The sequence below is a fragment of the Buteo buteo genome, chromosome 1, assembly GCF_964188355.1.
Source record: "Buteo buteo chromosome 1, bButBut1.hap1.1, whole genome shotgun sequence".
NCBI lineage: Eukaryota > Metazoa > Chordata > Aves > Accipitriformes > Accipitridae > Buteo > Buteo buteo.
In genome coordinates, this window is record NC_134171.1 from 56,763,796 (window position 1) to 56,780,472 (window position 16,677).

The window sequence follows — 16,677 nt, forward strand, 5'->3', positions numbered from 1 at the left end:
TCAAGGGGAACACAAAGATCCTGTCCCGATTCCAGTAAATACCTCAGAAACAGGGAAAAAATAAAGTAGGAAACATCAATGATTTTTTTTCTCCAGTTCAGGCATACCAATTAAAGTGAAGAGTGATTATTTTAAAAATCTCTCCCAATCTTACACATGTATCTGTTTTCAGACATCCCTGGATAAATAAAGATTAATTCTCAGAAATAACACTTTGTTCATGAGAAGAAACAGTATTAGTTACAGAATTAAAAAGTACTGAGGCCAAAGATTTCTGACCTTAGGAAGGGATCTGTACTCCCAGAGCAAACCTAGCAGAGAACAGATACAGGTCCTAGAGTGAATTTACATATCAGGAAACTTAAACATACACAAACTTGCTAAGGTGAAACAGCCTGAGTAAGCATACAACTAGAAAGCCTTGCCTCCAACGCACCTCCCCAACTACCAGACACTGTAACATAGCTAGAAACATTTCACAATATCTCCCTCAGCTCAAAAGCATAAGGACTTTCTCCTTTAGGTTCAGCTTAATCACCTGCTCTTCATTTGTGAGCTGCTATTGTCCAGGCACTAACGTATCTTGATGGTAATACTGCAAACCTGTGTTATCCAGGAAAGGGGCACCACTTTATCACTGCAAACCACTCACACCTGACTCTATATTATCTGCCTAATTTTCGTAGTGGTTGGAAATAGGATTAGAGAAATAATTGCTCATTTGACTCTTATGGTGAGAAGCATGTGCTTTATAGCAGTTCATTTATCTAGTGTGTCCTATGAAGATAATTTTACTGAACTGTGGGCTTACAGCCTGGCATTGTTGTGGGTTTCAGTAAAAATAAAGTTTCTGTTATGGTGTGAAGTTATAAGAAAGACAAATTCATGCTTTAACTATAATTGAGAAGAGGATTTTCTTTTAAAACCTAGATGTTTGTGGAAGCTGATAAGGACTTTGCAGGGAAAGCTGAGTCTGAGTGCTTGATAACGTGTCCTTTTAAAATAAATCCACCAGGTAAGTCTCCTTAAGTTTTGGAACTTTTCCACCTTGTCTGATTTCCTGGTACTTGTTAGTACAGGTTTTGCCCTGTGAGTATGCCTTTGACTAGCTGTGACATGGCACCTTTCCTTTCAAATGAACCTTATTTTGAAACTTCTTGTATTTTAAATCCATGTAGACTTCCTTCTTAAAGGGCTTTGGGGCCCAATTCTCTCCTTACTTTCTCTGCTTACTTCAGTGCACTTGCTTTCACAGAAAAGATTAATGTTGGGTCTTGAGCATCCAGAAAGTATCCCCATTTAATAACAAAAAACATGGTTTATTCAGAAATGCTGAGTCACTCCCAATCTCGAGTTTGGATTGGGAAGAGAATGGGGAAATGCATTTTTACAACTGCATCACAGAGCACGAGTGGCAATCCAAATAAAGGAAACGACTGTCTCTTCATACATATGTATATGTAACCTGTGTGAGATTTCAGTTCTTCTATCAAGAGACAGAGAAAATCCTTTGCCTTTCCCGGCTCTCTTTTGCAGTCTCAGCACTACTTTTAAACAAGTACCTCTCTGTCCCAACCTAGAGATGGGGCACAAAGTGCAACATCTGAATCTACTCCCTTTCCAGGAATGAAATCAGCTACCATTTGGATGGACTGGAAGCGTTCAGCAGCATAGTCTCCCTCTATGACATGACTGGGCTATCTATACAGTGTTAAAGATAAGGCTGTAATAGCTCTCTGGTAAAAATAACCCTTTCTTCTTGTTCCAGTCAATAGCTGGCTTATGATTTGACCCTATTTCTTTTGAATCCATTTTTGCTCTAGATTTCAGTTCCTTGCTTCAATACAAGAAGCAATAGTCATATCACTTCATTCATTTACAGGTGGGTTTTTTAATCCTTCTTATAAATTATGACTTTTGTTAGTCTCATTCAACTCTGAGATAAGTAGTAAAGTTCCACCTCATGCGGCCTTAGCATAACAAAATGCCCCACGGGTGCTTTTCAGGTGTGCTGCTGACTTTCTGGGCTAAGACACATCAGGTAAACCATGCTGGCTGCTGATTTGAGATGCTCTTCACCCTTACCAAACCAGATATTTAAGACTGGGCATAAAGATGTCTGAACTTAAATGTTTCACGTAATACTTGTGCCAATTAAACGTGGCTGACTTTCTTTAGCCTTGGTTAGATGTGTCTGGGAGACTTGGTTACCGTACTACAAACTTGGATTTCACTATGAAGAAGAGCAGCATATTATTGATAGTTGGCGCTATTTAACAGAAGCTAACTGACCCGGGAGCCTGCTCTGCCAGAAGCTATATAAATGCACAGGAAAAATGGTGCTGTGTAGCCTGTACTCTCTGCTCAGTGCTGTTTTCAGAAGTCAAGTGGTAGTCAATCAGTAAACCTCCTTTTACCAAGTGCCCGTGAAAGCCAGCCAACAGCCAGGAACCATGTAAGTGGGTTTAAACTCACTCTATGCATAGTCTCGCTTCCCTTCCCTTCAGAACTGTTTTAGGGGCCAACCAACAAGAAAAGGCCGCCAGCCGCCAGGTCGGGCCCGACACCGCAGCAGCGTTGAGAACGTCGCTGTGGGCCAAGCAACACGGACAACGGCAGGGTGACTCTCGAGGGGGTGGTTAACTCCCCCGGGATGAAACGGCTCGCGTATTCACGCGGCTTCCTCCCGGCGGGAGGGCCTGTCCCTGAGGGAGGGATTTCGTCGCCAGCGAGTGGGTGGCAGGCAGGCAGGCATTCAGGCAGGCGCTTCCTTGGCTCCGCGCTGCCCTGCTCGCTTCGCCGCTGCCTCTCCTCGCCCGCCCGGGGTGGGCTTCTCCTCAGCCGTGAGGCGGCGGGCGGCCCTTGCCGCGCGCGGGGCTGAGGGGGGGCCCCGCCAGTAGGCGGCCGGTGGTGCTCGGAGCGGCACGGGCGACCCTCTCCCGCCCCCCAACGGCGGCTCGCGCCCAACGGCCGCCGGCTCCCTCTCTGCCCCCCAACGGCTGCCCGCTCCCGCCCCGCCCCTCCTCTCCTCTCCTCTCCCGCGCGGCCGTTTGCGCCGCCGGAGCGTCAGCGGGAATTTCCAGCCAGGAAGTTCGGCGGGCCGGGGGGCAGGGGTAGGCGGGGGTGGAGGCTACGCAGGCGGCGGCCGCCGCGCAGGCCGGTGCCGCTCGGCTGCCCTCGGCCCTCGTCAGCGGGCCCGCGGTGGGGCGGGCGGGAGGGAGGGGGAAAGTCCGCGCGGCAGAGGGCGCGGGCGGCGCCGGCGGCGTCACGCCGGTTACATGGCGCGGCGCTGAGGGACGCGCGGCCGGCACCCGCCAACGGCAGACGACGACGACGACGCGACGAGGAGGCGCCGCTAGCCCGGCCCAGCCCTGCCGCGGGTGAGCCCCAGGCGGCCCCTGACCGGCCGCTCGCCGCCGCCTTTCTCCCCTACCCTTACCTCGGCGCCCGTTTGCCGCTGGCTGCGCGTCCTCCGTCCCGCACGGAGCGAGACCGGGGCGGCAGCGGGCAGCCCTGCTCGGGGCTGGCGGGGGGGGGGGGGGAAGCACTGTAGAGAGCGTGGCGGCCCCCCGGAGGGGAGGTTTGCCGGCGGGAAGCGCGTCCCGTCCCGTTCCCCCGCCCAGCCTCTCGCTCGCCTGTGACCTCGGCCCGGGCGCGGACTTCCCGCTTGAAGAGCCGGGAGCGGTTGCCGGGGGGTTTGCCTGCGCTCGCCGGGGTGGCTGCAGCGAGCGAGAGGGGAACCGGCGGGCAAGCGGCGGCGGCCGGTGCCGTGTGGCGGGACGCGGGGGGGGGGGCTAAGGGCGGGGGCTGTGGGTCGTGGCGGCGTCGGCCTTGCCGGCGGGGTGACCCGGGGAGGCGGCACCCCCTTCTTCCCGGTGCGCAGTTTCTGAAAGGGGCGATTGCCACCGCGCTTTCCTTTCTGTTGCGGGTTTGAAAAATTGCACTCTGTTAGTGCGCGGACCGCCTCACGCCTCTTTCGTGACTATTTTTTAAGCACGTAGTAGGCTTTTCAGCTGATACCTTCCTAGCTAGGAACGGGTGTCTGTGGAGGACTGTCAAGTAAAGTGAAAAAAATTGGAAAGCCCAGCTTCTGGTGACCATGTAGTGGGTGCTTGTTGGCAAAGGTGGTGTTGCTTTTTACGCTTTTGGTTTCGAAGGTGACGTATGTGCTTTAACCTGAGACACAGTTTGGAGTGTCTGCCGTTGTATGGTTGCCAGCTGCTCTTGAAAAAACATAAAACGGAACGTAACATAGAGTCTTATTTCTGAACTGTAGTACAGACGAGCTATGTGTTATTTGGCCATTATCATGATGCAGTGTACTGCTATGTAATTTCTTTCAAATAAGTAAATATGAGTGCCTGTAAGCATTTGCAGGATAAGCCTTTGTAGGCAAGGGATCATCTGCTGCATTTCAACTTCCTGGTTTGAAACGCTCAACATCTTTGCTAAAGAATAATGTTTTAAAGGAAATACAGATTATTTTTTTTAAAAATGGTTTTAAAGCGCCGATCATATTTGACATGTTTTGTGCTTCAAAAGTCCTCTCTTCATTTATTCTGTTCACAGAGAAAATTAGTACTAAGTGGATGTATTCTCTGCCATATCACCTTGTGCTTTACGTGCTGTAAGGTGCTACACGACCACTGTCAAGCTCACAGAATAGGGTTGAAGATACAGCACTTTGTTATTATTGACATTCAGAGTCTCTGTGCTATGTACTGTGAAGTATCAACTTTTGAAATAGTATTTCAGTCAAAGCATTTTTATTCTCTGGGAAGAGAATGTAGCAGCCCATTCTAGGAAAGCATTAACCAAGACATCGTCATTCTAAGACGTCATCCTGTCTGCAGCGTTTTGTAATCTACAGAAATGACTACAGTTTAATTGAGAAAACGAAAGAGGAAAAAGCAGCCTCTAACTATCCAGAGGCAGATCCTCTGTTCTGTGAACTTCCCTGGCTCAAGCATTTAACTGACAGTTATGCCGAAGTAACTGTTGTTGGGATCTACCACAGAGTGTGGAGATTTCGAGGAAACTCAGTGCTGAAATATGTGCAAGATCTGTTAAATAATTTAATCTGAAAAATTAAACAGAAGGGAAAAAGCCTTTTTCTTTCCACCCTTTGTCCCATTTTTAAAGAAAGAAATGTCAGTCAGCGGTAGAGTCATCAAAAAATGAAATTATTTTCTCATGCAGGTAATGAATGTACTTTGAGTAGAGTTAAGGTTGTAAAACTGAGAATGGCTTTGTATCACTGTGTGTCATGTTGTGTGTTTTTAAAAAATAATGTTGTAGCAGATAGACTTCATACCTGTATTTGCTTAGTTCAGTCAGCATCTTGGTAAGGTTTTTGTAGTATATATTTTGAAATCAGAAAAGTTTGCTGGAAAAAAAAAAGTGTGCAGGGAGAGAGAAAAGGGAATCTTGGGAGAGGGCAAGAGGGTGGAAAGCAGACAGTGGTACTTCATTTATATGCACATTTGAAAATTTCCTGCTTCATTTATTGAAAACCAGCTATTTAATTGTTTTTCAGTTACTATGTATTTTATTTTTAAACTACATTTTAATAATAAATTTAAATTTACCTTTTTCATTGAGGTGGCATTATGTGAATTCAGGAATGGATACCTACAAATAAATATCACTGATGCAAATTTGCTAATTAATAGAATTTTGAGTTTTTGTGAAAACAATACTCCTTTTCATCATTGCCTTTTGCCAAAATCTTACCATGCCATTGTCTCATGAATACATGCGAACTCCAGAAATAAGTGCATTTAGGAATTTACGTTATCATGCTTATCATCACTGAATCTGGAAGGACAGGAACCAAGTTTGGAGGCCTGTGAGTCTTTACCATCAAGGGTGCTCTATGCTGACTAGAAAGTTCAGGTGTCCCTCAGTAGCTAAATGCATACAAAGTAAATGTTTTGAAGTTGCAAAGATACAGTGAAAGACAATGTGGTTTTTTTTTTTTTTTTACTAACTTAGTTGGCTTTCTGGTGTAGCTAGTGATGAGAAAATTCCTTGGTCTTCAGAGATTCTGGTTAATTACTCTGTTTTCACAGATCTCTTCAAAATGTACTTGCTAAAATCTTATCACCTTTCGGTGCTGTAAATGTTTGCCAACTCTAAATTCAGAAGTATTAGTCTTAAAGAAAATTGTTACTCATTTCCCTAAGCAACTAATGGAAACTCTAACTTTAGTTAAAATTTTTTTTTCCAACGTGTTGATAGCTTTTCTGTGGTTCTCGGACACAAAATAACACAGCTATTATAAAACAAAGAGGAGATAATGTTTCAGGCAAATAATGAAAAAGAAGTTCCTGGTCTTGGTCACTTTTAGCTCTGACACAGTTATTTTAGAAGTGGAAGTTGTAAATTGATGTCCTTTAAATACCCTGTGAACCTTTTAAGAAGTTCTACATTGATAAGATCATAATTATGGTTGTCATTAATTGTGCCCTTAAGTCAGTCAGGCACTAAATTTGCATCTAATTTTGGGCATAGAAATAATGCAGTGAGTCTTCTTCAGTGCTTTCATTTAAACATATATATTTTGCTGAAGCACTGTTGACAGTTTCAGAAGTAAGGCCTTAAAAGATTTCAAATTATTCTAGTCTCAAGGTAAAATCCTTTGTTTAGGATTTAGGTGGAGCTGACAGACCATGTGTGGAGAGGAAGCTACTATTGCTACTGCTAGCATTTTTTTCCCCTTGCAACTTTTATGTTCTTTTGAAAAGCAGTGCCAGATACTTTTTTTTTTTTTCTCATTTAAAATGCAGAATTAGCTAAACTGAAATACCTCTATATTTCATTGCATCCTCCAAGCAAACTGTGCTGGTATCAACAGATCAAGAGCAAAGTAGGTCTGAGTTGTGTGGTGTTGGGTTTTTTTTTGTTTGTTTTTTTGTTTGTTTGTTTCTTTTAAAGATCTTATTTCTATGTGTTTAAACACTTATGGACAGATTTTACCATACAAATGAAGTAAAAACTAAGTGAGCAGATGTTTTTGGGGTCTGATTAAGTGGTTTTTGTTGTGTCATAGGTTATTGTAGAAAATCGAGGCTGCAGGAGTTGTACTATTTCTTTGGAAAAAAAAAAACCACAAAAAACACCCCCCCCACCCCCCCCAAATAAGCCTTAGTAACCACCTTGCACCTGTAAATTTGAAACCTAGGGTATAACTGTAATGGTGCTGGACTCAGTTTTACCTGTTTGGTTCCACTTACTGGTGTTACTTAACTGACTGTTTCTGTGATGTTATGTTTTCAGTAGCTATTCGAAACCAAAAGGACACTGAGAATCTCTTAGCTCACTTTTGTGATTGCAGTGGTAACAGCCCTTGCTATGTTCTGAGCCCTCTGCTGCTGTTCATGAGATGAGGGACTGTGTCTTCAGTAAGACCCCAGAACCTGTGTGAAAGTACCTGGTGATACAGCAAACCTTATGTGAACTGGACTTCTGAAATCTTGGGTTTGCTTGCTACTTGGCTTCTCAGAAATGCTGTTCTTTCTCCCCCAAAAGGAGAAGGTTTGCTGTTTGATATTGATGATTCATTACACTTAAGGCTTACAAAATGGATATGTGTGGCTTTAAGTTAAAATTTGACTTTGATGAACAACTTTGTATGAACTAGAACTATTTCTAAAGAACATTCAGTGTTTCTTTTTAATCTGTAGGGGAAAGTAACAGCATTTTAACATGGTATTCAGGTTAGTTCAAGTAGCGTTACCATCCCACATTGCTAAAAGACAGTTTAGTTACTAGAGTTGTTTTGCTGTGTTGAACCTCAGGATTTTTACATATACTTAGCATTATATGTATACCAGAGTATGTTTGCCATTTATTTGAATACTGTTTATTCCTTTGGTTTAAGTTGCTTTGAATGTGTTTTAACAAAAACATTCTAACTTTATTCTGACAGTATCCTGGAAAAACAGTTTATATGTTTATGGCATCTTAGTGTTTCCTCTTATCATGTTAGTTCACTACTTTTGACATTTGGGAAAGGAGTAAAATGCTTACACAAAAATTCTGTTTGATATGTAAAAGATAATTAATAAAGCAACCATTCAGGTAGTCCAGTTACTCTTTGCCAAGCGAATTTCCTCATGCTATGGATTTTTCTTCAAATTTAGTAGTTAGTATAGTTTAGTTTAGTATATAGTGTAGTATAAATTTGAGTCTAGATTTCCTATAAGAATTCAGCACCCAACAGTTCTGATTCAGTGCATCACAATTCTGAACTCTCTTTAATACTTGTGATAGATTTAATTTCCTAAATGTTTCCTAGTTTTTCTACTGCTGTCCAATAATGCATCTTCTCATGACAAAATATTTGAAAATTTTCACTTAGTTTAACTTTAAAAATACACAGCCAGAACTCGCAGGTCCCACCCAACAGGAAATAATAAGCAGACTTAATTAATAACAAGAGGAGGCAATTTGTGCTGTTATGTTAGAAAAACAAACAGTGTCATTTAGGATTATATAGTGTTATTGCAGCTGCAACTGTCTACAGATGAGAAAAAGTCTGTAGAAAGCAGTATCTTTGATAAAAATGTCTCTCTGCACAAACCTTTTCTCACTTGTATACTGAGAAATTGTACTCAAGTCTTCATTCAGAGATTACATGTCTTTGTGGTAGCTGAAGAAAAGTTAAAAAATACAACTTCCGTATGCCTCTTTTGCGGAAATTGAGCATTGTTGAGTTTTATACTGAGAGTACAGTTTCCTTAAAACAGCTCCCTGTACCCCCAGGTACTGAAGTCCTAGATGGGAGAAGAAATACTAGTAAACTTTTAACATTTAAAGGCAAACTTCAAATTTCAGGTCTGTTTCATTGCTTCAAAACCTTCAAAAAAGTATAGTTGATGGGGCTCCTTGTCAACTTGAGCAAGTTAGCAATCACTTCTCATGGCTTTTAAACTGCTTTTTCTTTCCTGTTTGCGCCAAAGAGATCTATGCCAATAATGTGAGTGAAAGTATGCATGATGTTCCCTTATGTTTTGGTTCTATTTACTTTGTATATTTCAGAATACTACAGCTGTTTATCACCTCTTATTTTGAATAATCCAGGGATTTGCTGTCTGTAGCACATCTCTTTCTTTTCCTTTTATTTAAAAAAAAAACCAACCATGTATGTATAGCTTGCAGTTTCGCAGCTTTTCCAGACTCTGCATCAGGACAGTGCTCATCTAAATGAAAAATGTTTGGTCCAGTCTTAACCTTTGCCTGGGGACTTCAGAAGCAGTGTAATTTATTAAAATGCATGCAATCAAAATGAGTAGTTGAGAACAATGTAAATAACCATTGCTAAAACCTTTTCTGTGTTAAGATTTTGCTTGATTAGTATTTGGGAGGGGGATGTCTTTCTTCTTTCCCTACTCTTCCTCTCCTGAAAATTTTCTTCTTCAGCAGCTTCATTAGTGGCAACAGTAATGGAAGTACAAGGTGCTGGTAGCTAACAGCTGTTAAGAGTTTAGTTGTGTAGACATGCTTTAAGCAGGTTTGGACAATATGTGTTCAAAATGCCAGCAACTGTTTGGAATCCTGCCGGTACAATATTCCCACTGTTGTTACATTGCATTTAACAAAAAGTGGGATTTATTTTTCTTAAGAAAATAATCTTTTATTCAGTCTTAAATAATTAAAGTGGTTAGAAGGGCATGCACAGCTTAAACTGAGGGCTGTCCATGTAACTGCTGTAGGTTCATGACCCAACTTGTGTGTCCTCTGATGCATCAGAAGACCTAAGCCTGTGTATATGTATGGCCTGCTATTTTGTGCAGATGTAGAAAATAGCAGTTCTCAAACTTCCTTTTCTCCCTCACTGTGCTTCTCTAAGAATATATTCTGCACCAAAGGTTTTTGCTCTGGAGCTGTCCTCCCAGTATTTTGGGAAGAATAACTGGGTTGCAAGGGAAATGAAGTGCTAGATGAAGTTGAGAGGAGGTGGCCAGAGCTAAGGTGAAGATGCCAGGCATTGCAAGGGATGGGCAGCATTCTGATTTTGAAGGCACTGCGGTGATGACGGCTTGAGACTTAACATCTTGGATCAGTATCTCTGTTCTGTCAGAGCAGCCTGCTCTGTCCTCTAGCCAAAATCCTCTCAGCAGCTCTTGTCCTGCTTCCAGCCCTGACCCAGCAACCCGCAGTGTCTATTGCACAATACATTTCCCAGCATCTCCATTTGGGAAATGCTGATCTCTAAAACAGTTGTCTCTATACAGATACAGATTATATTTTGCAAAGGATAGAAAAATGAGACTCAAGGATGGATAGTTGCCACTAAAAGAAGTAAACAAAACCAGGTAAAACACATTGTAGAGACTGTACAGTACAACTGTTACTTTTTCTACCTCAATATTTCATGGCTGCTACAGGATTTCAGAGAACTTGATGCTGTTCCTAAAAACAGTTCTCTGCAGTCAGATAGTCTGCCATGTTTTATAGCCCTGATGTAGCAAAAATATATGTAAAACATGAATATGTTTGCCTCTCTTCCATTGTTATTCCTCTCTATTTTTAATAAGCAAAATAAACAGGCTAAAACCATAAAAACAGTGAATTTCATGACTTTCATTCAGTGTCCAGTTAAAGAAGTTTTGTAACAGGTAAATTCCAATGAAAGCCAAGTCAAAGAGGAAAAAACACTCTGCTAGAAAACTTGCAGGAAGAGCTGTGCTTTCAAAGTCAGCTGAAGTGTAGTAATTGAGTTTCTCGTCTTGAGACTTGCTTTCTGAATCCCAGCCTTGAAAGGTGAGAACAGGTTGATGTAAAACATCTCATAAAGTAAGAGATGGCCGATCTTCAACATACAAATTTATTTAAACCATCAGACTAATTCCAGTTCACAAGTATAATGAGCTCTGGTCAATAAAGATCATTATTTACTAACATATGTATCTTCAGTGTACCTTTTACAGAATATGCCTTAATTTCCATCCTGTTAACTGATCTGTGCTATAACAAAACCTTCTTCCATAAAATAATAATCTCTTTGCATTAATTCTGTGAGATTACGATGGGCATCCTGTCACGTCAGTTTTTATGCTTTTATTTTGTTTGGTTGGCTCAAAGTACAGAAAGTTTAAGAGATGAGTGGCTGATAAGAGTTTCCACCAGGCATCACACTCTTTTATGATGAGGCAGGTCTTTGTGGGGTAGAGAAATTGGTGATATTGTTCATCCTTCATCTCTCCAAGTTGATTTTAAAAAATGCATTTATATTCAAAGAACATAGATTAAAAGTAGAGACCTGCTCATGATGTGTCTCTCTGAAGGTCTGGGAAAGGAAGTGTATGTCATGTTTTGGTTTTGTTTTGCTTTTTGTCTCTGGTCCTATGTGAAATGTTAACTTCATCAGTAAGCATGTTGGTGCACTTCAAAACATGAATAGGTAGATTTGGGGCACTAAAGTTCAATTTTCTTGGGGGGGGGTGTTGTTCAACTATTTAGGATAATATTCAAATTATTTTATTTCCTTGGAGGAGTAAGAAGTCTTCCTAATTTGTTAGTGTATATATATATATACTGTTCAGGTTTTTAACCAGACCACTATGAGAACAAAGCTAGAAAGAAAAAGAATGAAGTTTGAAGTCTGAAGGTTTTTAAAAGGCATGCAGCTGCTTTGTGAGATGTCTGTAAATGTTTTCAGAAATAACTGGACTATTGGTATCTGAATCAAACATTAAAGCTTGATTCCTCATAGGTGATGAAATTTGCATCAGGTTATGCTTGTCTGTAGAAAGGTAATAGGAAGAAGTCCCATTCCCTGTTTGTAGGTATTGGATTGAATACTGGTATCAAAGAGGAAAATGGTTTACCTCATTTTTAAAATTCAGGCTGGAAAGTTGAAGAGGAACAATAGAGGGAAGGATCTGGGCTCCAAAAAATCAGGGGGCTAAAAAAAGTTGGTTAGAGAAACATCTTTGTTTTTGAAAGGTAATTACACGCAGTGGATGTTGGTGAACAGCAGGAGAGAGATCTGAAATCAAATGATCAAGATAAACAGAAATGAGAATTCTTGTTCCTGGATGAGAGCATTCCTACATTAATTATGTTGTTTCCATTTTAAATGCCTGATTCTTTTGAAGCTTTAAAACAAATATTCAGAATACAATAAATGAACTCGTGCTCTTCCAGCTGTGCCTACTTGTACCTGGTATATTATTCGGTTATTAAGGAGGAGTAGTGATGCAAAGTAACTGCCATTATGTTTGCTCTGTTGGTTTGTGCAACCCCATCATATTCCATATATGTATATATATCTTCCTAGGTTTTTTCTTTTTTCTTTTTTTTTTTTTTTTTTAACCTTTTTCACAATGGCAACTGACCCGCTGTGGGCAGAAAGGAATACAGCACACGTGCATATGCACATCCATACACACTTATAGTCCCTCAGTAGGCACAGCTGTGTGGTTTTGGACAAACTTAGCTGGATTTTACATTTTCCCATTGCGCTAGGAGCTGAATGATGTTCCTTCACCCACCTTTGAATTTTCACACTAAAAAATACCGTGAGTTGAAATGTTCAGTTTCCTGTACCCTGTTATCCGAAAGACTTCAGACAATCTCCACGGTGGAGTCTGTCGTAGTTGATTGTGGTCTGCAGCTGTAGGGGTATTTTTTTATTGTAGATGTAAGTTTCCAGTACAGTTTGTGGGAATTGGAGATTATGTGGGGAGCAGGCATATATGGCAACATGAGCGTCCACAAAACAATTTTAATCCCCATCTTCTTCCAATGAGAGAGAGGTGGTTTTGACTTGACTTCTCTAAGATGCATATAGCAGCAAATACAGCTTGGATAAAAACAGTCTCTGCCCCAAAATACAGCTCATGCAAGGAGAGAATGAACAAAACTACTCGTGGTAGATGCTAATCTTACCACTTAATGCATGTAGGAAGGGTGCTTAGAAACTCAAGCAATAAGGGAAGAGGCCAATTAAAAGTCATACAATTAATGTTAGGGTTTGTTTTTCTGCAAGTATCTTTTTGGTTTTTAATCATGTTATTGAGTCCCTGGATTTGCCCTGATTTTCTTGTTAGAGGAAGCTTAGGGATTTGTTAACTAAATAAATTTTAAGGAAACGAATCCTATTTTGACATTAGGCTCCCACAACGTTTTTGTCTTTTGTTTGGCTTTGAAAGAGAACAAAACATACAGTGAAACTGAGAGTGTTTTCTGTCACTTAGAGGGGTCATTTTAAACTGCTGGGTTAATTTTTGTCTAAGCCCTGAAAAAGCAATCAAGTGTCAGTTTACATACACAAAGGCATATGTTTGCATATCTAAATCATTGTGTGTTTACAATAAACTGGCTTAGCATTAAGCCAGGGAGAATGTCTTTAACGACCCCCCCAAACACTGCAGCTGCCTGTTGAACACAAAAGATCTCGAGAGCCACCTGTGCTTTTGGTGCTAGTGAGATTGTGTTTAATACCTGGTTAGAAATTCATTAGTACATACTTAGAGCAACTGGGTAGTGTGTGGGTAGTTACCTTGCTGCTTCTGAGTGTAACGTTCGTCTTTAATGACTGATGCTTTGCTCTCATGACATCGCTCATTGCATCAGTCAAAAAGCCAGAAATGACCATTTTGATCAGGTGAAATTGAAGCACTGTTTCAGATAGGTTCCATTTCTGTATGGATTCTGCTTTTTACATCAAAGTACTTTAAGTGAAAAGTTTTCAGAAATACTGTCCCTGCAGTACTTTTCCACTTTGTTGAAGTCATGTATTGTAGAACTGTAAATATGAATGACCAGGTAGCAGGTGTGAAAACTGCCCTTCTCCCAGAGTTCTGCTGGTGTGAGAGAGGTGCAGTCTGAGAAACTAGAATAGGGCTATGACGATAGAACATGCTGTTAAATTTATCCTGTTGGCCTTACAGAAAAAGGCTGTGAGATGCTGTGTTTGAAAGTTTTGCAAAGAAGTATACATTTAACAAACAGGCAAGTGGGCAGATGCTATTCATATTATCTCCTCAGAGTCTTTTTTTTCTGAACAAGCATATTTATTGTGTTATCTAGGTCCTTTAGGTTTTTTGGAACACAATTTTGCATATGTGACTCATGAAATAGTGATTAAATATGAGAGAACGCAAAACAAGACTTTTAGGACCAGTTTTTATTCCGTTTATGCAGAAGAAATCTGGCATTTGCACTCACAGTTACCTAATCAGTGTGCATCAGCAGGGTGGGTATTTTCCAACGCTTCCTAAAAAATGTTGGCTGTTGAGGTCTTGAGATTGTTTTCTGTAATACTTACACCTTTAACTGGGAAGTGTTTGCCAAAAACTAAATTACAGTTGTTTCAGTGATTTCAGTAACTTGTCAATTGGTGATGAGAGTTACATTCTTTCTGTGGAACAGAATGTCAAATAAAATCATCTTAATAAAGTTTGTTGTATGCTGAAGGTTTTGTTATGCCTTGTATATTGACTTTTTCCCATAAAGATTGATAATAACAATAGCAAGTTATTGATGAAAATAATGCTTTGCAGAATGTGCCTGTGAGATAATGTGATCAACTGGTATTTTTTATATTGCTGAAATCCTGATGTATTAGGTGATGAAGTACAGCATGGGTGACTGTGGCTGCTTGTTATATCTGTTACTCATTTTTGGCTGAAATCCTATGACCAGTTATTTGATATTTGCCCAAATACTACAAATAAATATTGCTCAGTAAATATTTATCTCTAAAACTGAATTACAAACAGGTGAGTACTTTTATTTCTAGGTAAAAAAAAATAATTTTATCGTCATGGACCCTGTTTCCTGGAAGTCATCAGAGTATTAAGTGTCTCCTATTTCTCCATTTAAAATTTTATTTCGTTTTGTACTTGCATGGGATGGGTGGCTATGTGTTGTCTTTAGAGCTTGTTAACAAGCTGAATTGAGCCTCCATCAAACTGAAGTACCCAAGTATTCCAATATTCTTTTTGATGTTTGCCTTTCTACTTCCTGTAGAAGGTACATGGTGATTCAGTTTTTCTTTACTGGTTTACTGATCACTTGCTACTGTCTTTCATAGGGCAGCAGGTTTTCACAGTTCACTTTGCTTTGCTGGAAAACATGGCTCATGTTCACTGTGGTGGAATATGAGGGCCAGTGACATGTTTCTATCTTCTGTTAGTTACTAACCTTATTTGAAGTGTCTGCTTGCACACAGACATGAGTCTCTTGAAATAATCACTAGTTTATTTTCAGATGTTCCCTTGGAGAGCCTTTTTTAGTAAGATCAACATAAATGAAATTGTAATTCTTTCAATAACGTCTACATGAAAGGAAATAACACTAATCATTTATAATAGACCTAATAAATTCCTAAGAAAATTTCCAGGCTCTGCTACTGGCTTGCTGCTGGCCCCAGGAAAACTAAGCCAGGCTAAACTTACCCAGTGTCCAGCATTTATATGTAGACCTGTGAAGGAGGGTTAGGTGTGTTGTACATCCATAATTGTCATTGTCAACACTGAGTTGTGAGTGCCAAGAGTCTATCCTGTCCTTAGGCTGCCCCTTTCAAATACTGAGGAATTTTAAGAGTATTTTGTAAATCATGAACTTTGAGTAGAATAAGAAGGGTCAGAGATGAGGCTTTTAACTCTAATGTTTTTCAAGTTTCTCTATTGCTGTACATTGAAAAAAAATGAGAGTTCTGATCATGGTTTTGTGTTTCAGGACTTAAAATGGCAGGAGAAGATTCCTATATTATGGGAGTGTCTGATCCTCAGGTAAGTGGATTTGTGTACTTTCAGTATCCCTGTATTCTCTCCTAGTTCTCTGTTTTGTCTTCCTCTTGTATTCTCCTGTCATTTCCTAGGCTTAACAACATGGAGATATAAAAGCATTCTAGTTATTGGCAGTAATCAGGTCTGGGGAAATCTAGGTTTGTTTTTCTCTGAGGTATTTATGTGACCTGTAAAGTGCCTCGCCACTGGTGAAATGGCTGAAATGAAAAGGAAAGCTAGGCCTGCTGAAAGAAGCAATTGAAAAAGTGCTCATTTTTATGCCCTGTCTGCCTGTGACACTTGCTCTGAAATTTCTTCTGTGGTGGACATTGGACTTTATCTGAAAATAATGCCCCTTATGCCCTAAAAGGCTGCTTTATATAATTTTTTGTGAAATTTGCATTGACATTGATGACTAAAATGTTCCTTCACTCGCACAGATCAGTAGGCCTAGTTCTTCAGAAGCTCTTCCTGATCTCATTAGGTTATTTCATGATTCATTTGAATTGTGAGAATAGCGCTTGAGTGAAAAGTCTGAGTGAAGAACAAATCATTTCTACCCACCTTAACTTCCAAAAAGAAACTATTTTCTCCTTTATGCTTGCTCCACTTTGGAAGAAGGTAGATTTATACCTGACGACAATTACAGTGAGTTAAGACATGTCAGTATTCAAAAAAAAATAAATTAAACTTTGACCTGTATATAGTGTTTTCTTGCATTAGAGCTTGTAAATATATTTACATAAGGAATGTAGTCTGGTGGGGTTTAATCACAGAAGTAGAAATGAAAACTCACAAGTTCTCAGCAAGGTCTTGGGCAAGACATCTAGCGTCAGATTTTCAGAATTTACCAAATAATCTCTTTTGAGTATATAGTTGCTAGTGCATGTAAGCAAAACGCATGCTTAGAAACTGGGCTGAGTTCAGTGCAGTC

At 40.4% G+C, this 16,677-nt stretch overlaps 1 protein-coding gene across 4 annotated transcripts in view; it reads left to right on the plus strand.

Annotated features, from left to right (window-relative positions):
* Window positions 1-3,226: 3,226 nt before the first annotated feature.
* NFKB1 (nuclear factor kappa B subunit 1) overlaps window positions 3,227-16,677 on the plus strand; it is a 63,230-nt gene continuing 49,779 nt past the window's right edge. For 2 of the 4 annotated variants that reach the window (XM_075031908.1, XM_075031918.1), the window contains exons 1-2: window positions 3,227-3,380; window positions 15,694-15,746. In XM_075031908.1, coding sequence (XP_074888009.1) covers window positions 15,702-15,746 — 45 coding nt within the window. In that variant the 5' untranslated portion in view covers window positions 3,227-3,380; window positions 15,694-15,701. Of the gene's footprint in view, window positions 3,381-3,828; window positions 5,200-15,693; window positions 15,747-16,677 lie in introns of those variants that run through there. The other 2 variants (XM_075031888.1, XM_075031898.1) reach the window with 2 other exon arrangements.